The sequence below is a fragment of the Scyliorhinus torazame genome, chromosome 17 (genome assembly GCF_047496885.1).
Source record: "Scyliorhinus torazame isolate Kashiwa2021f chromosome 17, sScyTor2.1, whole genome shotgun sequence".
Lineage (NCBI taxonomy): Eukaryota > Metazoa > Chordata > Chondrichthyes > Carcharhiniformes > Scyliorhinidae > Scyliorhinus > Scyliorhinus torazame.
In genome coordinates, this window is record NC_092723.1 from 111,971,123 (window position 1) to 111,995,335 (window position 24,213).

General features: G+C 45.4%; 1 protein-coding gene across 2 annotated transcripts in view; it reads right to left on the reverse strand.

Annotated features, from left to right (window-relative positions):
- Positions 1-24,213, reverse strand: part of LOC140394069 (uncharacterized) — a 405,190-nt gene that overhangs the window by 269,284 nt on the left and 111,693 nt on the right. For both annotated transcript variants that reach the window (XM_072480880.1, XM_072480881.1), the window contains exons 19-24: positions 20,934-21,139; positions 7,915-8,018; positions 6,147-6,274; positions 3,527-3,691; positions 1,972-2,180; positions 498-601 (exon numbers count right to left, since the gene is read on the reverse strand). In XM_072480880.1, coding sequence (XP_072336981.1) covers positions 498-601; positions 1,972-2,180; positions 3,527-3,691; positions 6,147-6,274; positions 7,915-8,018; positions 20,934-21,139 — 916 coding nt within the window. The remainder of the gene's footprint in view (positions 1-497; positions 602-1,971; positions 2,181-3,526; positions 3,692-6,146; positions 6,275-7,914; positions 8,019-20,933; positions 21,140-24,213) is intronic.

The following is a 24,213-nucleotide window of genomic DNA, read 5'->3' on the forward strand; positions in this document are numbered from 1 at the left end:
GGTGGTTTGATTCTCGACGGCAGGACAGGCATTCCAGCAGCGGGACTTCGGCCCATCGCGGGCCGGAGAATCGCCGGGGGGGGGGCCGCCAACCGGCGCGGCGCGATTCCCACCCCCGCCGAATATCCGGTGCCGGAGAATTCGGCAACTGGCGGGTGCGGGATTCACGCCAGCCCCCGGCAATTCTCCGACCCAGCGGGGTCGGAGAATATATTTTTATGTTCCCCCGATGTACAGGTGATTGTCCTACCCTACTGGAACAGATTTCATGATAAAGCGAGGAATGGGGAGCTAACAGTTGAAAAAAACACTTTGCCGACATGGAAACAGCATTCCACAAGCCAGAGTTCCAGTTTGGAATTTTGCAGTTTCTGTGCATTTCAGCAACACTTGAGAATCTTGAGTAAGCTCCAGCACTATATGTTTCATAAGCTATTAAAGCATAATGGGAAAATTGATGTTGAATGCATGCAAGACCCAAGTTAGACATATATTACCTGTTGAATCAAGTTGGTGAGTCAGATAACCCGTAATAAAATCAAAAATGTCTTTGTGTTGTTCTGTTGTTAACTCTAGATACAGTTTGTCCAATTCTTCCACTCTGAGCACAAAAACATACAATATTGCTTTGTTAACATTGATGGAACAAAAATAAACATTTGGTTTATTTAATGAACACTCAAAATAAAACCATGTTTGCCGTATATTGTTTTGGTTTTCTGTGGGGAAAAAGTCTGCCCCTGCACAATCCCTACAAAACACTAAAAAGGAGAGGTTTTTGGCAATTGTTATTGAACTAGTTCTTTGAAAGAGCTCAAGACAAAGCATACATTTTGTGATGTGTGCTCATCTCTTGACTGCAGGTGTAGATTGAAAATAGTATCCATGTGTGAGCTATACTTTGGTTGAGAAAACAATGTGGAACTGTGCTACCCGGTTATATAATATTGGGGTTGATTTTAATTTCCCACCTCCTGCCAAAAAAAGGCATCAAGAATTTGGCTGCCCATTCGCACCCTGCCTGAAGTGACCAAAATGGGTAGGAAAATCAGGCATACATAAAAACACCCTGTGCATTTGCTGGTGCCTGTTCCATGCCCAGCAGCAACAATTACAAATGCCGAACTTTATAAGGTGGTTATGTTTTCAACTACCTCAAGTAATTTGTGTTAAATTTGAGTAGTTTCGCAAGGAAGATAGACCTACTATGAAATTTGTCCAGAGACAAGCTCTTATGACCTGGTTGCCATGGGGACGAAGGCCGAGCTAAGTAGGTACAGGTTTTACATCTGGACAGAAAGGAGGAGGCAGACTCACTGACTGACTGAGAGATTTAGGGAAGACGACCTGCAACAGAGACTGCTAAACCAATTTTAGTATCTGTGCTGCCGATGCGAGCACAGGGACTGCTATACCAAGCAGAAGAATTTTTGGGTTAATCACAAAGTAAGTGATTCCTAGCTTGCAGAGACGAGACTTAAGGAGAGTTAAAGACAAGTGATTGCTAAAGACTGCTTTGCTACTGGTAGTCCTAAGATGATTTTGAGTGAAGGAATTTCTTTTAAAAGGATACTGGAAGATTTACCTAGGTGGGGGCGATCCCATTAAAGGCGAGGGGAGCTTGGAATTTTATACATGACTACATTTCAGCTAAGACTGTAGAGAAATGTATAAATATGGAGTACGGTTTTTGTTTCTCTTCGGAGGTTTATGGGGGATACCTTTTCTTTATTTGTTTCCTAATAAGTAATGTTGGTCTGTAACTTTCTGGCTCCTCCGCGTCGGATTTGGGGGTGTAGCTGGTTCCACCGTGTTGAATCTGGGGATGTAGCCCAACTATCAACTAAATCGAGTACAAAACACGAGGTGAGGTGTCACATACCAATTAGCTACAGTCCAGATGTGACACAGACATAATTTCAACCATATGAATCACTTGACATTTGAGCAGAAATCATTACAAATACTCACATGGCTTGGTAAGCTCTGCAGGTTATGTTGATGGGTATGATGTCAAGCTCATTTTCTGTAATACTGGGCAGGAGAAGACATAATTTGGTCTGGAACCAATCAATGTAGTCAATGGTTTTAAATGTTGGAAACTGTAGTATCAGTAGCTCCATGATTCTGCTGAGCAGTATGTGCCTCACTCTGGTGTTTCCAATAGCTGTAATGCCCAACTGAAATTAAGAGAATTATACATAGACGTTGTCCGTTCTGAGAACCTCTGTGAGAACTTTGCATGAAAAATAAGAATATATAAGAAAATATGTTGCCCTTCCTGTCCACCTTAACCACTAAAATGGCTGGAAACTAGCCCAAGACCTACATATACATATAGATATGTATTAAATATTTGCTTGTTCTCAAGCTAATACATCAACACCCATGATTTTTTTGGTGGATTGGGGCTCTCCACAGGTCTTCAATGTTTTTTCACTAGCCTCATTGCCAAGTGATTGGAGTAAAATCTTTCTGGGAGTGGCCCCAACACTACTTCCTTGCTCCCTCACCCAACCAACCCACTTGCACTATAATTTCTGATGTGGAGATGCCGGCGTTGGACTGGGGTGGGCACAGTAAGAAGTCTTACATCCCCTGGTTAAAGTCCAACAAGTTTGTTTGGAATCACTAGCTTTTGGAGCATAGCTCTTTCATCAGGTGTGATATTCATCTCACCTGATGAAGGAGCTACGCTCCGATAGCTAGTGATTCCAAACAAACTTGGTAGACTTTAACCTGGTGTTGTGAGATATCTTGCTGTAATTTTTGGCATAGTTACAATAGTGAGTACTGTAGTGACATGGATCTTTATTAATGCCAGGTAACTGAAGGGTCCTGCCCCAAGCCTTAGGCATAATGGCAGAGGTCCCAATGGGAACATCTTGACACTGGTTCATGGAACAGAAGGTGAGAACACAGATACAAATTGTGAAATTGCAGTCTCCATCCCTCATGCCAGTGCTTCCAATTAGAGTGTGTTGCTGTGCTATGCCTCCTCTGCTTGGGACCTCAATACAAAGAGAAGCCTAGGGAGTGACGTTGGCTTGAGAAACTACTGGTGCTATTTAGAGCACAAATTGTAGGTTCCAGATACAAGTGCAATATTTTTAAACTAGTGCATGTCCTGGTATTAGTTAAACCACAAAGGTTTAAATATAAAGTAGCAAATTGACATCCCATTACACACCCCACTTGATTTTGCTTTCATTGCCCCCAATAGAAATTGCGGTCTGTGACCATCCATTTTGTACTTCTGCCAAATTGAATTTTGGCTCCAAGATCTGTTCGCTACTTGATTAATTTCACCATTTAAAAAATTAATGTGTAAAATATTATAATAGACTCTGTGGCATTTTCAGACATGGGTTAATTTTTATCTTCAAGCCTGCTATAGACCCTATAAAAATCAATGAAATGAAAATTGAGCATGTGTGTGACAACTTGACTGCATAATCCCAGCTGAAGGTGGAAATTGGGCACGTCGACACTGAAAATTCCGAAGACTAAAGGATACCTATCTCACCTCTTCCATATCGCGGTTAATTTGGGTCATGTAGATGGCCAGGTCACTGAAACGTCTGCTTGCAAGTGCTTCAAGTATCTGGCTGATTTTGTCTGTGTTATTCAATGCAGTGCTCACCGATAATGCAGAAAGCTGTTGTGGGCTGAGCAGGTCCAACACTTCAAACTAAAGAAAATCAAATGATGCTCAAATTAAGCAATTATATTTATGAATCACAAAAGTAGGGTTAAAAATTGAGTTTATAGTTGGAGAGCAGGGACAGGATTTTCACTCCAATATGAGGACGGGAACTGAAACAGTCAGCAGCATAACTCTGCATCGCGATTTTGCCGCCAAGTCATTTTCAGGAAATTAAGGTGGACTGGCTACCTGCCCACAAATAGCAGGTAGATTGTTACGGTAATTAAAATGCTAATTAAAGTCACTGAGCAGAAGCAGACTGGAATTTTCCAGTTGACATGCAGAGTAGTTCCACCCCCCACCCCCCCTCAACGATATGGGAAATATGACATCTGCCTAGAGGCAGCCTGCCAGTTAGGGTGTAGTTGGGGGATTTCCTCTCAAAGGCGATCTGGCAGCTGCGGCCATTTTCCAGAAGTGCTGAGACAGCGCCTCAAGGTGGGTGCTGTACCTTCATTGCTAAAAGATATCGAATGAGATTCTCCGGCCTTGTTGCACCTCTCACTGAAGCGAAACAAAGCCGGTGAGTAGTGGGAGAGGCCAAAAACGAGAACTGCTGCAGGTGCCAAAGTTTGTGATGCAACCACCTCAACAAGGAGACGATGCAGCACCTGTGCCATGTCCTGGACATGGCACCACATGGAGGAGGAGGAGGAGGTCATTCGTTCCCGGTGGCCGTCAAGGTCACCGCAGCCCTGAGTTTTTATGCCTCAGGATCCATCCAGGGCTCAAACAAGGACCTGTGTTGCACCTCACAGGCCACAGCTCGCAGGTGCATCCGACAGGTCATGGGGGGGGGGGGGGGTTGATAATAACCCACAGCGAGCTGAGTGCCAGTGCTCCTCAATCTATGCCATTGTCTGACCCCTCCCCATCTGCTGAGGGCTCACTGACACGTATCACCTGCACGTGGTGTGCTGGTGTGCTTGGGAGGTGGGGGAGGGGGGGGGGGGGGGGTGTTGCCTGCAGTGATGGGCCAAGGGTTCGGAGTCAGTCCACATCAGAGAGCTTTCCCTCTGACTCACAGACACCAGTTTTATTAGGGTTCCTTGATGCCACAGTGGGTCGAATGCAGCCTTTATCAAGGGCAGTCATTCTCACCTGCACTTCACTTTTGGAATTATGATTCAGATTGTAATGAGGTCAGGAGCTGAGTGGCCCTGGCCGGAACCCAAACTGAGTGTCAGTGAGCAGTTAATGCGAAGCAAGTACAGCTTAATTCCTCTGTTGATGACCCCTACCATCACTTTACGGATGATCAAAAGTCTGATGGGACAGTAATTGGCAGGGTTGTGTGTCAGGAAAATGGGCAATTTTCCACATTGCCAGGTAGATACCCGTGTGCTAGCTGTATTAGGACAACTTATGTGGGGTACAGCATGTTCTGGAGCACAAGCCTTCAATACTGTTGCTGGAATATTGTCAGTGTTGTGTTATGCTGCTTTGGATAACACAGGCTGCTACTTGATGTAGTCTTAACTAAAGGATGCTCCAGACTCTGAAATGAGTTCAACGTGTTTATTGAACTATTAACACAGTTCTCAAATGAGTTTGACTCTCTGTTAATCTAACTGTAGTAACTCAGTCTAACTGTACCAGCTTGCTCTGAGCCACGTGCTGGGTGTGATGCTGCTGATCAACCCTGTCTAACTCTCTAGATCTCCGTCCGTGGAAAGAGGCAGGGTGTGAGTGTCTCATCCCTTTTATAGTGTTTATGTCATGCCCCCTTGTGGTGATGCCACCTCTGAGTGTCCTGACTGCCCATTGGTTGTGTCCTATTCTGAGTGTTCATTGGTTGCATGTTTGCATATCATGACAGTCAGGGCCCATAGCCCTTGCAGCATCCAGCCCCTTCAGCCGTTTCTTTATGTCACATGGAGTGAATGGAACTGGTTGAAGACTGATATCGAAGATACTGAGAACTTCCAGAGGAGGCCAAGATGGACCATCCACTCAACCATTCTGTCTGAATATTTTAGCAATTGCTTCAGCCTTAATTTTGCACTTCTGTGTTGGGCTGCTCCATCATTGGAGATTGAAATATTTGTGGAGACCACTCCTCCAGTGAGTTTAATTTTCCACACCATTCACAGCTGGATGTGACAAGACTTCAGAGCTTTGATTTGATCCATTGGTTGTGGGGTCACTTAGCTCTGTCTATCACTTGCTACTTATACATGCAATTCCAATTTGACACGCAAGTAGTCCTGTGTTGTACCTTCACCAGGTAGGCAACTCATTTTTAGGTATGCCTGATGCTGTTCCGGCATGCCCTCCTACACACTTCATTGATATCAGATAACTGCCATACCAAAGTGCATTGTCAGGACTCGTAATTGACCCTGGTGTTGGGGTCCCAACTGAAACAGAAAATCCTGCCCCAGATATCACAGTCTGAAGATATGTGCTTAAAAAAGATGCCATAGTTTCAATGACTTACACCAGAAAAGTTCTTATTCAGAGCTGTGAAGTCACTGTAGTTAAATATTGTCATGAATCTGAAGAAATTGTTTATTATCCATTCACGGGTTCCATTAGTGCCATCACTACATGCAATCCCTAGGGAACCTGCAGGAGAAACGCTAACGTTAGCTGCATGATTTCATACACATTATTTATCTAGTCGTGAGACATTATTTATTGCACTTCATTTTGCATTCTATTACATGAATACCTTAAGTTCCATAGTAGGAAGTTCTCCTTTTGTGAAGTAAACATGGTTCTCCTTCTGTCCTGGCTACTGTTCATAATATTCCAATGCTACAGAAGGTTCCCCGTTGGAAAAGATGAGATTAACTACCTCCCGGTGTGTTTTATTGACAACTCGCTTCTGTCTGAGTTTCAAGCTGTATTCCTTTGGCTTTTAAACATGATCTCCCTTTCCCTCACATTGTCCAGGTGCCATGTGGACACAATGTAATTTGGATTTTGATTGGTGATACACAGGAGAATGCTGATGACCACAAATGTATTGTGCATTGACTAGCTTGTCAGACCACCTTCTCTCATTGCTAATAAACATGGAGGAACCTGGCTTCACTGGCAGAAGACAAAGCTTGTATCCCCCCCATATTCAGCATGGAAATGGTGACCAGCCCCATGACAGCACAGGCAGGCTGACCCCTGATGGATGGTTTAGTGACCGTTCTCTCAGCTGCCACTGCAACACAGGCAGAATCCTCCTGATGTCAAAGTACTGCAGTGGAGCTTAGATGGAAATCATAAGATCTGTGCTTACTGACAGGCAAGCTCAGATTGCAGACCAGGAGACATGGCGACAACCTCCCATATCCAGGTCAGGTAGTCCTTTATCTTTCTTGTCTTCATTCTGACACTGGCAAACAAACTCTTTCAAGGAGAATCATCATTCTTCCACCAAGCCTAAACTAAATATACTGTAAAACACCACCTCTTCAAATTGTTGAATGATCTTTAATTTTAGTTCAGGTTCAGATCACACTTTGCAACTTCACAACTGATCTCTGTTGACTGATGCACTAATTTTGGCATGCGGCCCATGTTTCCAATCCTGGGAGTACATCAGCCAATGACATGAAGATAGTATCCTTTCAAGGTTTTCCAGTGTACCCAGGAGTTGCTAGGCAAACCATTTCCGAGTGCCACATGCACTCCCAAAGTGCCACATGCCTTCAAAGGCCACGAATCACCTGGATTATTAAACTGAACTAGCTCCTCATTCGTGTTGCAGGGAAACACGAGTTAACTGAGTTTTTAACCCCACTGAAGGAGAAAACGGAATTTCCCATGTCCCTACTTTGGACCTCTACTAGACTGAGAAAGAGCTCTGAAATCCCAACTATCAAATTTATGGCAGGCCATCCATGTGTTTGGGTGACTCGTTATTAGTGGCCTTGCCTCATTTAAATGGCAACACTGGTTCTAGAAGACATATTTTGGGCAGAGATCTGCTTTAATAGTCTCTGCTACCAATTGCTCCGTTACAAATTGCTCCCTGGAGCACTCAGGAATTTAACATGTTCATGGTGCATTGAGGATAATGAACCTTGCTATGAAAAATAAATATCTTCAGTATCCTAGCAGAGAAATTCATTTTCCAAAATCTTATTTAACAGCATCAAGTTTGTTCCATGGTAAAACATCTCTACATACTATTACCTTAAGTGGAATTTTGTGAAGGAGTCATTTTTAATTCTATAAAGCATTATTGGGAAAAATGAATACATTACCTGATAAACTGAGTTGGAAATTCAGAAAGGTTTTACCAAAAATGGAGATCTCATGACACTGTGAGAATGTAAAGTTCAGGAATAAATTATCCAACCCCTTCAATCTATAGAGACAAAAAAGTATATTATAATATGGTTTGAATCTGATATTCCTATCTGTATGTTTGTTCATTATCTATATTTTTAATCACACGTCCCTATTTCTGTGGCTCTTGCAATCGACTTTCTCTTTGGTGCAGACCTGTCATACACCTTTCTCACTGGTTTCCCTTTTATAATTAAGTCTAAAGAGAGGGCAGAATACTATTTTGGAGAAATAAAAACAATTCATTTAAGCCGCAGCATGAATCATAGAATGGTTTCAGGATATAAAAAGGACATTGCATTCAGGCCAGCTCTCGGCAAGGGTAACACAGTCCACTCCCCTGTCCTTTCTTTATAGAATCATAGAACCCTTCCAGTACAGAAGGAGGCCAAACGGCCATTGAATCTGCACCAATCCTCTGAAAGAGCACCCTACCTAGGGTCAGGTCCTCACCCTATCCTCGTAACCCCATCTAATCTTTCAGATACTAAGGGGTAATTTAGCATGACCAATCCACCTAATGTGCACATCTTTGGGCTGTGAGAGGAAACCGGAGCACCTGGAGGAAATCCACACAGACATTGGGAGAAAGTGCAAACTCACACAGACCGCTACCCAAGGCCGAAATTGAACCCGGATCCCTGGCATTGTGAGGCAGCATTGCTAATCACTGTGCCACCATGTCGTCCTTCCCTTCATAGTCTTATAATTTGTTTCCCTGGCATTGTGAGGCAGCATTGCTAATCACTGTGCCACCATGCCGCCCTTCATAGTCTTATAATTTGTTTCCCTTCAGGTGTGTTGTGTTGGGCGCTCTGGATCCGTGGAACACATACAGGTCACCAACACTTGAAATAGTGCAACACCATTTTATTGAATCATTAACTGTTTTACATACTCTCACTGTGGGTTAACACGATACTAACTTTAACTAAAGACCTTTGCCTTGTCCTAACCAGTCGATGCACTCAGCACATGGTGAATGTCTGTGCTGCAGGCTGTGTGCTCTGTCCTGCTAGGAAGCTGCAGCTCGAATGAGCGGGAACTCTGATGCCCCCTGTCTTTATAGTGCGTGTGCTCTCACTGGTGATTGGCTGCGGTGTTGTGTGTGTTGATTGGTCCCACTGTGTGTCCATCAGTGTGTGTCTGCACCATGATATACTGGTGTATATTATGACAAGGTGTTTATCCATTTCCGTTTTCAAAACCACGATTGACTCTGTTGCCACACACTCTCTGGCAGCATATTCCAATGCATGATTCGATATTGCTTGAATTAAAGTTTTGAGTAAATCAGTGACTTGGGACAAGTTTTCAATTGTTCTATGGTGTGATCCGATAGCTGAACATAAATCTTGCCAGTTACGGCTCCAAGGACCCCGTGATCTCCTTCTTCAGACCCATCTTGAACGCACCACTCACTCGCAGCCCTATTGCTTTCAAAATTGCTCGAACTCTTTGCTGGTGAATGGGGTGCCATTGTCTGACCAGCACCTCTGGAATGCCATGGGTGCTAAAGGAGAGCCTGAGATTCTCAACCGTAACCTTCAATGTGGTGGACAACATCCGATGGACTTCCAGCCATTTGGAATGGGCTTCAAACATGAGAAGTAATCCTTGGAAAGGTCCAGCAAAATCAGCATGTAGGCACACCCAAGGTCGGCCTGGTCATTCCCACAGATGTAACGGGATGGCAGGTGGGAGTTTCTGCTCTTCCTGGCATGTGGTGCACTGTTGGGCCAGTCGTTTGATCGAATAATCCAGACCTGGCCACCACACAACTGCAGGCTAGCATTTTCATTTTTGACACCCCCACCCAATGTCCATTGTGCAGAACGTGGCGTCACTGCCCTGGAATGGCACCATGACATTATATCATCAAATTTGATGATGATATAAACTTAGATGGCACTGTAGACATTCCGTACCAGCCTCCCCGAACAGGCGCCAGAATGTGGCGACTAGGGGCTTTTCACAGTAAACTCATTTGAAGCCTACTTGTGAAAATACGCGGTTTTCATTCATTTCATTTCATTCAATGCGAGCCCCACACAGAAGGATGTTGTCTTTTACACTGAGCTCCAGCATTTTGGCTTGAAAGGCCTATAGTTATGCAGGCAGCTTCCCTTGCAGGCCCCCGTTTAAGATGATGTGGCGTATCTTTGTCCAGTGACCTGCAAAGTGTCTACAAAGTTAGTGACGAAAAGGCTTTGTCAACTTAGTTGACATGGGGGGCATGCCAGAAGCGGGAACCTGTTCAACACGTTCACAATTTGCGTGCCTGGGCAATTTCCTATGGTGTACTCATATGCTGCCAGCACAGGGTTCATCACTAAATCTGGGTGGACGCTATTGATGGGATCACCTTGACCTCTTTAAAAAGCCCCAGCAATAGCATGTGGTCCATCACAATAACGAATCGACACCCATACACATAAACAGGATCGGGCTATTTCAGCCCCTCAAGCCTGTCCCACCATTTAATGAGATTATGGCTGATCTGTGGCGCAACTCCATTTACCTGCCTTTGGTCCATATCCCTTTATCTCGGATTTAAAATTAACAACTGTTCTAGCTTCAACTGCTGTTTGTGGAGAGAGTTCCAAACCTCTTGAATGAAGAAGTGCTTCCTAAATCTCCTGAATGGTCTAGTCCTAATCTTTAGACTATGCCCCCTAGTTTTAGAATCTCCAACCAGTGGAAATAGTTTATCTTTACCTCTCCTGTTAATATTTTAAATTCTTCGATCAGATCACCCCTTAACCTTTTAAATTCTAGTGAAAACAGGCCTAATTTGTGTAATGTCTCTTCATAACTTAACCACTGTAGTCCAGGTATCATTTTTGTAAACCTACGTTGCACTCCCTCCAAGGCCAAAATATCCTTCTGAAGATGTGGTGCCCAGAACTGCTCACAATGCTCAAATGGGGTCGAACTAGGGTTTTGTATGGCTGCAGCATCATTTGTATGTCTTTATACTCCAATCCTCCAGATATAAAGGCTAGCATTCCATTAGTGTTTTTGATTCTTTTCTCTACTTGTTTGTAACATTTTAAGGATCTATCCACCTGAACCCAAGTCACTGACCATCTGCTATACCTAACCTCTTTCCATCTAGGACGTACTCTGCTCTATGCTTTTTTTCATCCAAATTGGATAACCTCACTCTTGCTTATATTAAATTCATAGCCATAACTTTGCCCATTCACCTAGTCTGTCAGTGTCTCCTTGCAATTTTATGCTATCACCTTGGATGTCTACAGTGCCATCTAAGTTTATATCATCAACAAATTTGGATATATGACTTTCTATGCCATCATCCAAGTCATTAATGAATAATTGAGGCCCCAACACAGATCCCCGTGTTACATCAGTAGTCACCTCCTGCCAATTAGAGCAATTACCCATTATCCCCATACCCGGCCGCCTGCCACTTAACCAATCTCGTAACTATGTCAATAATGTGCCCTCAACTCCATGGGCCTCCACCTCATGTGTCTCATGTGGGACTTTATCAAATGTCTTCTGGAAGTCCATCTAAATAACATCCATGGACATTGCCCTGTCTGCTACCTTAGTCATCTCTTCAAAAATTTCAAAAAAATTAGTAAGGTGTGACTTTCCCTTCACGAATCCATGCTGGCTCTCCCAAAATCAACCAAAGTTTTTCGAGGTGTTCGATACCCTTATCCATGACTATAGACTCAAGCAATTTTGCCACCTTAGATGTTAGGTTAACTGGTCTGTAATTCCCTGGTTTCCTCCTCTCACTCTTCTTAAAAGTGGAGTGACAAATACAATTTTCCAGTCCAGGGGGACTACTTTCCTAGTCTTGCCTAATATGTTTGTCACAACGCAGACCTCAACAGTTCCTCCCCCTCCCTCGCCAATATCCTTTCAAGCCAGTTAGAGATGTCCCTCACCCTGGCACTAGGTGGGCAATATAGCATCTCTGTTTACAAAGGATGCTATCAGTTCACCAAATTATGGAAACCCCTACCACTTGTCTTTTTGCTCCCTCCGCTTAATGGCCTCCTGCACCATGGTTCAGTGGGTCAGCTTGAACATCCTCCCTACAGTCCTTTTCCTCATCCACACAGGGAACAAGTACCTTGTTGGACAAGGTCAAGAGCTGAGGCTCCTCCCTGTTGAAATTCTTGACCCCGCTATCTGCCTCACTTGCAATCATACCCTGCTGACCTAACTATTGGCTGAATTTGAGATACTTAATCGATGGGGTGTGACTGCCTCCTGAAACAAAGCATCCAGGGAAATCTCCCCCTCCCTGATGTGCCGCAGTGGCCAAAGCTCAGCCTCTAGCTAATCAACTCTGAGTCGAAATTTCTTCAGCTCCAAACATTTGCTGCAGATGTGGTTACTGCAGCTCGTAATGGGATTTACCAACTCCCTCATCATGCAGCTACGGCACATCACCTGCCCAGCCATTTCTACTTTATTGAGATAAGCAGTTTTCAAATTTAGAGCTGATTTTATCAGTGTAGTCATGCCAATCAGGTCACAGCTTTCCTGTGGCATTACTTTTTCAAATTCTTTCTGTTTCAGCGAAATCCCCGAGGCAAGTCATTTCTACTCACAGCTCAGATGTTCTGTCTCTCTGGTTCTGCTCCAGCTCCGTTCCCCGGTGACTAGGCCTTAAATCCCCAGGGTAAGTTTATTATACTCACAGCTCTGATGCTCTTCTTCCATTTCACAGTGACTAGCTACTGCACGTACTGATTAAATTTCTTCACTGTGAATACAGCGGTTAGACCTTTTCTATCAAAGAGTAATTATGTTCTGCAGTGGCCAATGTCCTTGATGCAAATTCTATAGGCCTTTCTCTTCCACCAGCCATGTGGTGGGACAATATAGTTCCAATTCCGTAAGGCGAGGCATCACACATCTCCTCCAAAAGATGCTTGGAAGAGTCTGATTGTGTCAATAATCCAGACAACAATTAGCTGCTGCTTCACTCTGGCAAAAGCTTCCTCCTGAGGCACCCCCCAGGACCATTCTTGGTGATCCTTGAGCAATGTGTGCAGAGAAGTGAGGATGGTCGCTTGGCCCGGAATAAATTTCCCGTAATAGTTTAGGAGATCTAAGAACGACTGTAATGCTGCGTTTTCTAGAGTTGGGGCTTGTCTGATCACCCACACCTTCTCCTCTACTGGGTGTAATCCGTTCCAGTCCACACGATACCACAAGTATGTAACTTCTTTAGTATAGGAAACGCACATCTCCTCTTGAGGCGGACACCCATCTCAGAAAACCAGCAGAGGACTTACTCCAGATTGCTCAGCTGCGTGCTTTCTCCAGGGTGTTGTCCAAGTAGACCGCCATATGTGATAGCCCTCTCAGGATGTTCTCCATAGTGCGCTGAAACATTGCGCAAGCCGATGACAGTCCAAACAGCAGTGTTGTGTATTCATTGGGGCTCCTGTGGGTATTAATAGTGATGAAAAGTCTGGAATCGGCATCCAGCTCCAGCTGGAGAAGGGGGTGGCTTATCCCGAACTGGGAAAAGGACTGCAGCTAACTTCACATATAGGTCTTCTATCCACAGAATTAGGTACCTGTCCAGACGGGAGGCATTGTTGATGTCAATGTATAATCACCGCACAGGCGTACTATGACTTAAAGACCCGACAGGCATTAAATGGCTCAGGGGCCAGCTGGGGGTCAGCCTGTTCCTGACTCCTGTGGGGGACCACATTTCCCTATAAAGTTCAGCCCAAAGTATTTAGTTGGAGCATGTCTGCCATTTTGGGGGACTTTCACGCCCTTTCACATCCTCTTGTCTTCCTTTGTGTTCTGCAGTAGCATTCCTGAATATTAATGCTGGAATTTATTTTGGCAAAAAGGAAGTCCTGCATTCAGGAATTTTGATCCAAAGTAGAGGACCCCCTCATAAAATCTTACCCAGTGTTTCTTTATCCTTGCTTTCAAAGTGTATTCGCTTACATTGCTCGATTGCTATAGGTTTGTCAACTATATTTTATTGGATCAACAGATCCCATGGCAGGATAGTTCTTTCAGCTATATTACTGCAAGCCTTTAAAGGCACATTGTATATACCACCTGTCCAGCTGTACATATTTAAACGAGGATATTAACAGGATCAGTGTGATCCAAATGGCATATCAGGCACCAAATCAATTAACTTATGTCACAATCGCCCGCTCTCTCTCTACCTGAATCCCCAACCCTCCTAGGTTGGCTCGCCGACCCAGCTCGTTCACCGGGCACACTTCACTTTTCCCTACGTTTAATTTACATCCCGAGAACACACTGAACTTCCCCAACAGGCCCATGATCCTTCCCATGCTCTCCAGTGGGTCCGATAAGTACAATAGCATGTCATCTGCATTTAACCATACCTGATGTTCCCTACTCCCCCTTGCCACTCGGTTGACCCCCTCAGAGCCATTGCCAGAGGCTCCATGACCAGCGCAAACAACTGCGGCGACAGCAGTCACTCCTGTCTTGTTCCCCTGTGCAGTTCAAAGTCCCCACGGTGGCCTGGCCCGTGGTCAGGGCCCACCGATCCGCGGGCGGGCCTGTCCCGTGGGGGCACTCTGTTCCTACGCGCCGGCCGTGTAAGCCTCCGCAATGGCCGGCACGAAGGTGAATCCCGCCCCATATCTTCAATATTTCCCGGGGTGCAGCCTGCCTCTATAGCTGATGTGCTAACATTCAACTCGCCTTCTCCCCATGTTCATACTGCACCCCCCCCACCTTGCCCTGCCCAACTGACCTACCGCCCTTCCCGTCGCCAACCTATCAAATTGCCCCTGCAACCTTTTCCTACTCACCAATCTCTCCGTGGTGGGCGCCCTCGAGTACTCCCTATCTCCCTCAACTATCTTGTTCATTAACTGCTCATACTCCTCCTTCCTTTCCCTATCCATATGTGCCTTGAACGAGATAATCGCCCCTCGGACCACCACCTTTAGTGCTTCCCAAAAGGTGGCCGTCGACACTCCCCCATTTTGGTTCAATTCTACATAATCTTTAATCATAGCCCGCACTTTATCACAAAACCCTCTATCTGCCAACACCCTGAATAGAACCTCCATCCTGGTTTCTGCTCTTGTCCCGAGGTAAGCCAAATCTCCAGCCAATGAGGCCCATGGTCCGAGATTACTATCCCCACAGACTCTGCCTCCTCCAACCTTACCAAAACCTCCCGGCTCCCCACAAAAAAGTTGATTCTTGAATACACCCTATAAACATGTGAAAAAAAGGAGTTCTCCCTTTCCCCCCCCCCCCCCCCCCGGATCTTAAAACGTCCACCATACCCATCCTTTCCATGAACCCTCCAGGCTCCTTTGCCATTCGTACCTTACCCATTGGCCTAGGGCTCGATCTATCTACTCTCGGCTCTAGGACACAATTAAAATCTCCCCCCATGATTAACTGGTATGTGGCCAAGTCCGGGATCGCTGCCAGCAGCCCCTTCATAAAACCTACATCGTCCCAATTCGGTGCATACACGTTCACCAATACAACTGGTGCCCCCTCCAATACCCCGCTCATCATCACATATCTTCCACCCTGAACCCTCACTTCCTTCTTGCTCACAAACCCCGTTTGTTTGTTCATCGGAATGGCCACACCCCACAACTTTAAATCAAACCCCGATTGGAACACCTGACCCACCTATCCCTTTCTCAGGCTGACCTGGTCCTTCACATGGAGGTGCATCTCCTGCAGAAAGACCACCTCCTCCTTTAAACTCCTTAGGTGCGCAAATACCTGAGATCTTTTCACCGGTCCATTAAGCCCTTGCATTAAGTCCATGTTATAAGCTTTACCGGAGGCTAGTGCCTCCATTCCCCTCTCCATCCGCTATCCTCCCCTTTCAGCTCAACCCTCATTAATTTCACTCTGTACCCGGCCCACCCAAGATGGCCCCCTTCTCTGCCCCTGACCACGCTTCTTCTCCAACCCTGCCGCGTCGCATCTCCCCCACCCCTCCCCCTCCTTCTCTTGTGGCCTTCTCTCCCACCTCACTTCCGTTCACCAGCATAACCCGTCAGTGTGGCAACTCCTAACCAAAGGCTCCTCCTACTGACCCCTCCCCACCCCTCCCACACCCTCCTCTTTTTGTTCCACGTAGAAGGCTCTGCGTGAAAATCCTCCTCCTCCCCCCAAACAAAGACACATCTCAATCCACAGGTCACATCCCCCAAAGACAGACAAACAGAAAAACACAGCCAGAGTAGCAAGAGGTCCGTGTGTGTGTGTTGGGGGGGGGGGGGGGTGGTCCCCTTACAAACCTTTCACTCCTATTACCCATTGTCAACTCACCAACAAAAAGAAAAACCCTCCATCTTGGAGGAAAAGAAAAAAGCCCCTCCTCCCTCCAACCGCTGCTCTACCCTTATTCTCCATTGTTCTAGAGTGCCAGCACCTCTGTATCCCAAAAGTTTTCCCCCAGTTTAAGCTCCTTGATGAAGTCATTGGCCGCTTTTGGGGGTCTCAAATTAATATTCCTTGGCCCTCATAAGTCACCCATAGTTTCGCCAGGTGGAGCACCCCAAACCTGATCTGCCGTTAATACAGCACCGCCTTGGTCCTGTTGAACCCCACACACCGTTTAGGCAGTTCAGCTCCAATGTCCTGGTATATTCGGACCTTGTTCCCCTCCCATTCACAGTTCTGCTTCTACCTGGTTCACTGCAGGATCTTCTGTTTCGCCACAAACTTGTGGAGTCTCACGATCACGGCCCATGCGGCCTCACAGCTCGTGGCTTCTGCCTCAGAGACCTGTGCGCTCTATCCACGTCTGGGGCCTTGTCCAGCGCCCCCTCCGCCACCAGCATTCTCAAAGTACCTTGTGGCACTCGTATCTGCCACTTCTTCAGGCAGGCCGACTATGCGCAAATTCTGTCTTCTCGACCTGTTTTCCTGCTCCTCCACCTTTGCTCTCAGACATTTGTAAAGGTCTCCTAAGAGCCCCCCTCCGCTTCCAGTTCCACCACTCGATCATTGTGTTCTGACATTACCCTCTCCATCTCCCGGATCTGTGACCCTTGTGCCTCCGGACATCTTATCACCCTCTCCATTGAGCCCTTCAGGAGTTCCGCAGCCTTTTCGATGGCCTTCGATCTATCCTGCATCTTCTTCCTCTGATGACGGAACTCTTCCCTGATGAAGGCCGTCAACTGTTCTATCTGTGGCTTTCCATCTTGCACGACCGTTCCCCCTCTGCCATCTTTCCAATAGCTGCTGTGCCACTGGTCTCTTCCAACTCCTTGGCCAGGTCTTTCACTTTCTGCCGGATTTGGTAACCAGCAGGCACAACGCTCCCGGGGGAATGTCTCCTCTGACCTTCAGCTTTTCCATTGAATTTACAACCTTTTTCAGGTAAAAAGAGCTCTTTTCTACACCTTAAAGCAGGAGTTGCCCTGTGTGCGACCTCACACCATGGCCGCCACCGGAAGTCTCAAGGTCCATGATAAAAATATGACTGGGTGTCCGGGTATCAAAGGGGGTGTGGGTGGTTTCTTAATGCAAGTGAGCATGTGTTCAGCTGTACTCGTTTAAAATAAGGCATTAAAAGAACCTGCGATATCCAAGTGACAGGTGTTACGATAAAGAGATGATAGGATTTAGATCAAAGATGTCGTGGGCAATTTAGGGGTTAACAGACGGAGGGTAAAACTGCTAGCACTGAGTAAGAGCTATACGCCCACACCTGGCCTGAGTTACATTGTCCACTCTACTTAAACCTGTTAATAGAAATGAACTAGATACCCCTCTTTAGCTGGGGCGGATCACTCAAGGTCCATTATCTTCTCGGACACTGTGGTCTGACCAGTTATTCTCCCATTAGAGAGTCTGATGGCCTCTTGTGTCGGTTAGTTGTTTGTTAATTGCACATTCATAGCATGACCCTGTTTTGTGTAAAGGGGAGTGGGCAATCAAAAGCCCAAATAGCGATGAAAAGTTCAAGTCTGGACATGCAGGGACAGAACCATCTTTGAGGGGCTGGCAGAGCTTAGAGAGATAAAAGAATCCTGTTTGAACAGGGGGAGCAGAAGGATTTGGAAAGCCACTGGAGATATCAAAGTATAACTTTTGCCTGCCTGCATAAGTGGAGTTGAGAGCTGCATGTTCATTTTACGTGCTGTTAAATGGGAAATCGTGTGTTAGGGTTAAGAGATACATGTAGTCTGATCTTGTTAGGTTTGAAGTTTATTTTTAAAATTATTTCAAATATTGATTTTCTTTTGTTTTAATAAAGTGGTGTTGGAAAAATAACAATGCCCTATTTCTTACCTAATCACTCCTGGAGCAAAGATCTTTCCACACAGTCTTAAAAATGTAAATAACGTTGTGCTTCTGGTCCAAAATCTTAGCCACTGTTAGGATCTGACCAGGCATCTGTAATGCATGTCAGGAGCCAACCCAGTGTCACACATTATTTACCATCACAGTCTGCCTACTCTGCATTCTTCTAGCTCCTAACATGTTGATGGGTGCAGCCATGCAGACATTTTGATCATTTCCAGGCTCCTGTAGCCAAAGCCAGTGATGCCCAGTTTTGCAACCAAGATTTCTTCTGTATTGATCAACTAGTTTGAGCTACTGTTAGTGATCCCGGTGCTCAAAATACATCTCTCAAAATATAATTTTAACAATCTTCTTTGAAATAAAGATGACGGAACTCTTCCCTGATGAAGGCCGTCAACTGTTCTATCCGTGGCCTTCCAACTTGCACTGACCATTTTACCTCGTTGCTAATTTCATCAACCTTCAGTGGAACTAAAAATTGGGCAGGATGTAAAACAGACTTCTGGAGTTAGATTTTCATCTTGTGTTCAGGAAACACAAATTTTGCCAACACAAACCTAGAAACTTGGAGGTCAAGGTTTGAGCCTGCCACTTACCTCAGTAGGCCTAAGGCAGGTGCAAGATGTAGGCTGTTTAGAAGGTCTCTGGCGGTTAACCATATAATTCTTTCAGTGCAGAAGGAGGCTATTTGGCCCATCAAGTCTGCACCGGTCCTCTGAAAGAGCACCCACTCTCTGCCCCTATTCCCATAACCCCCCCTAACCTGCACATCTTTGAACAGCACGGTAGCATTGTGGATAGCACAATTGCTTCACAGCTCCAGGGTCCCAGGTTCGATTCCGGCTTGGGTCACAGTCTGTGCGGAGTCTGCACATCCTCCCCGTCTGTGCGTGGGTTTCCTCCGGGCGCTCCGGTTTCCTCCCACAGTCCAAAGATGTGCAGGTTAGGTGGATTGGTCATGATAAATTGCCTTTAGTGTCCAAAATTGCCCTTAGTGTTGGGTGGGGTTACTGGGTTATGGGGATAGGGTGGAGGTGTTGACCTTGGGTAGGGTGCTCTTTCCAAGAGCCGGTGCAGACTTGATGCGTCGAATGGCCTCCTTCTGCACTGTAAATTCTATGATAATCAAACCCTAAGGGCAATTTTGCATGGTCAATTCACCTAATCAGCATGCAAACTCCACAAAGTGACCCAAGACAGGAATTGAACCATGGTCCCTGGCGCTGTGAGGCATCAGTGCTAACCACTGTGCTACCCATAATATGTTCTTGGGGACATGGGCCTAGATCTTCACATCATTCTGATGCCTTCAGTGCCCCAACATATCTCCAATGTATCCTCCATAGCTACTCATCCACTATAGATGGACTTTAGGAGCCATGTAAAGGCAATAGCAAGCTCTTGAAATGGACCTGAAAATTTTAATTAAATCTCTAAGCATCTAATAGAACTATCACTCAAACACACACAGCTAAGAAAATCTTAAGAAAATCTCCAGGCCCAGTGAAAAAATATTATAACCTCATGTGATCATCCAGTTCTGAAAACAAACATTGATTCAGAAATTTCAAAAGACAGAAAATCCTTTAATACCTTCTTAAAACTATCAAACAGAGTACATAACTCTCTGTTGAGCTATGTTGTTCTAAGCTTTCGAAACTCAACCATGTATTCATAATGGGCTCAGCTGATAAATCATACCATTACAACCCCGACAATGGAATCTATTTAAAAATAGATGGCTCTGTTTTTTCTAAGCTACACCAGATGGCCAGTCATTCAAAGAATTCTGGGAGCAGATGGCAGTTTTATTTCCCTAGATCAAAGTAGCAGGCCAATTAGTACTGTACACATTTTGAAACTCAACCATGTACACATTTTAATCACTTTAAATCATTTCACTAGAGTTCTAAAGCATAATTGTCTATTGTTTTGAATGCATAGTAGCACTTTTTCAAATGTTAAAAGTTAAATGTTTTTCAAATGTTAAAACTCTAATGCACCTCAACAGTTACACAATGCTGGTCAATATAAGAATGATTAAGTTATTTTTGCAGAACAGAGCTCTATGATAAATCATTCTAATAATGATATTTGAAGTTAACAAAACACTTAAAACAGGTCAGAATTATTCAAATGCCTCAGCAAATATCCTCCAAGGTTCCCTGAACTCTCTTACGAGGGAGATTTACGAGGGAGTTTTACAAAACCCATCTATGAAAATACTGCGGGACATCAAAAAAAACAATTTCTCCTTGGCTGTAAACGGTGTCCCGGACATCACAGAGCATACGTGCAGTGCCACGACCGCATATGGAAAGTTTCCTGTCCTGCAGTTCAAATTTCCTGTCCTGCAGTTTTTCTGATTCCTGCACCCATTCCCAACTTTTTTGGAACACAACACATTGGCCTCTTATTTGCTATCACTCAGCTTTACACTATTAAAAAAAGTCAAGATCAACATAAACATTCAATATAAATAAGATCCTAAAAGCATTAAATTAATATTTTGCAGAACGGATCACCATCAAACCGATTTGTTCAAACATACATGGTCAGTGTATTCATTTCTTGTGGCTGAAACTGAGAAGATTACCCGTCAAAAAAACTTGTGTAATGTGAACTTAATACTCACATGGCTTGAAATGATTCACATGATATATTTCTAGGTATAGCGGCCAGCTCCTTGGTTGTGATACTGGGCAGCAACAAGTATAATTTGGTCTGAAACCACTCAACATAATCTGTGGTGCTAAATCTTTCAAACTGAGGTTGCAACAATCGCATAATTCCTCTCAGCAATGTGTCTCTTGTAGTGCGTTGAATGGTTTTAATGTTCATCTGAAACATAAGGTTAAGTTGATTTACACAAAAATAAAACATACTGAAAGTAGATATTCATCCTCATTGTTCAAGTTGCAATCTGCGAATCAAATAACATCCATGTTATAGCAGCTACCTGAATTTTATTCCATTGATTTCAGTTTTATAAAGGTTGGGCAATCTATACTGTCAATTATTCTGAGGCAGTTACAATGAAAATTTGCTGCCATGTGTCATAGATTACCATTCCACTCCAATACATCCTACACTTTAGCAAAATGCATGAACCTCCTACCTATCCCATGAAATACAGTTGCAGAATTTGGAATCATTTGTTTCACTATAAATGATAAAGGAAGTAACCTCAAGTCCCCATAACTGTTAATCATAGACTAAGAAGGAAGAAGGGCAAATACTTTATTTTATGTCTGTATAGCATTACATATTTTTCTCTGTTGCTGGAAGTCTTATTATTGGTATATTTTGCAGTTACCAAGACAAACTGGCTTCTTGGCTTCTAGTGATTGTGTAAAACAGGTGTTAGCAATTTGGCAGCCGATTTTACAATTCTCCCAAATTTAGTTCCATCAGCTTCAATGCTGAGCTTCAAAATAGTGAGAGATGTGAAAAAGGCTACCACCTCGCTAACATCCACTTTCCACAATTTCACAGAGTCAAACCTCCCAACTTATTAGTTCAGAGCTTTTTTAAAAATAAATTTAAAGTGCCCAAATCTTTTCTTCTAGCGTGGCCAATTGACCCACCCTGCACATCTTTGGGTTGAGGGGGTGAGACCCACGCAGACACGGGCAGAATGTGCAACTCCACACGGGCAGTGACCCGGGGCCGGGATCAAACCCGGGTTCTCGGCGTAGTTTAGAGCTTTTAACATGGGGAGAGGCTTCTGACTCAACTCAAGTCGCTGATGTTCCTGAGCAACTCTCAAGATGCATAGTCCACAGTACTTATAGAGAAAAATGTAACTTCTGATTGTCTGCTTTACCCAGCATGGACTGCTCAGTAATTCTCTGTGACAGTAGCTTGAGATGGCCAGAACCACAAAGACTTGAGCTGAAAACTTGCACTGTTTTCTACACAGAATTACTTACAGCTTTTCATAGCAGGTGTAAAGTCTGTTGAGCAGCGTAACTCTTAGTTAATCAGCTGCAGTGTAAAAGCACTTCACCACCCCAGCAATGTTCATCTCCCTCCCGGCTCACAATTTCCCGACAATACTCACCCCCCTCCGCACCTCCCTGAACCCCTGGCTTGTATCCTGCTGATATTGAAAGAATCAGCATTGTCGAGGAGTGTGAGGTGATGAGTGGGAGATTAAGCATTGACCTGGGGTGAGAGGGCTGAATATTGTCAGGGTGCGAGGGAGGATCATTGAGGGGAGGCTGTGCGGTGCTGGAGGTGAAAGCTTGATAGAAAACACTGTAGATCAATTAACTGGAGACTTGTGCGTTTGTGGCTTTAATTAATGAAGAAAAAAATAGGACACGGCTGTGTTGGAATTACAGTTGTTTCTTGGTCGCCGATTTTCTTTGACCTTGCACCCCTGCTGGAGCTGATAACAGAATGTAAAAAGGCTTTAATGTAGTGATGCATGATCAATAACTCCCGATGCGAGATTGTAGGACAATTGAAGGCTTTATTGAACTAGATGTTTCCCCCAGCAGCGCAGCTACAGAATGCAGCAGCTAGGGAAACACAGATTCTTATACTCTGCCTTTCTGGGAGGAACCAACAGGCAGGCTCCACCAATGATCTTACAGTTTCAGGTACCTCCAACACCAATGATCTTACAGTATCAGGTACCTCCAACCTAGGTACCGTAATATCCCTAATACAGACTACCACATTCACCCCCTGTTAAAAAAAGAGTGCGGCGGGCGTGGTGGTCTTGCATTGTACAGTGTTGGAGGCTATGGCGGTACCCGCCGGTGGTACAGTGTTTTGTCTTTTTACATGTCACACAAATTATTTACAGGTATTTCTTTACAGATACATTTCATAATGAAGCTATTAGTCGATCGGAGGCCCTGGTCGTCCTCTGTGATCGTCGCAGTCTCGGCGGTGATGCAGGCTCCGGCCCGGGCATCAGTGACTCCGGGAGTGTGGCATCTTCAGCTTCATCGCCCCTAGGTGGGACCAGTCGAAGGACCGATCCCCCTGGGAAAGGGGCAGCAGTGGGGTGCGCCGGTGGGAGGGTGGGTGGGGTTGGTGAGGAGGGTGTGGGTGGGGATCCAGCGGGCGCCAGGTCCCAGAGGGAGACTGTATCCTGTCGGCCGTCGGGGTACGCCACATCGGCGTACTGAGGGTTAGCATGAAGGAGGTGTACCCTCTCGACCAACGGGTCCGACTCGTGCGCCCGCACGTGTTTGTGGAGCAGAATGGGTCCAGGAGCTGCCAGCCAGGTTGGGAGCGAGGTCCCGGAGAAGGACTGCCTAGGGAAGACAAGGAGACGTTCATGAGGTGTTTCATTGGTCGTTGTACACACTAGTGATCGAATGGAATGGAGTGCATCGGGGAGGACCTCCTGCCAACGGGAGACTGGGAGATTCTTGGACCGTAGGGACAGTAGGACGGTCTTCCAAACCATTCTGTTCTCCCTCTCCACCTGCCCGTTTCCCCGGGGGTTGTAGCTGGTCATCCTGCTTGAGGCAATGCCCTTGCTGAGCAGGGATTGACGCAGCTCGTCGGTCATGAAGGAGGACTCCCTATCGCTGTGGACGTAGGCGGGGAAACCAAACAGGGTAAAGATGCTGTGGAGAGCTTTAATGACGGTGGCAGCGGTATGTCGGGACAGGGGATGGCGAACGGGAACCGGGAGTACTCATCAATAACGTTCAAGAAGTACGTGTTGCGGTCGGTGGAGGAGAGGGGTCCTTTGAAGTCCATGCTGAGGCGCTGAAAGGGGCGGGAAGCCTTCACCAGGTGCGCTTTCTCTGGCCGGTAGAACTGCGGCTTGCACTCCGCCCAGATTTGGCAGTTCCTGGTGACGGTCGCGGGTTTTGATAAAATGGAAGAAACGAGTGACCCCTGCATGGCAGAAGTCATCATGAAGCTTCCGGAGTCGGTCCACTTGT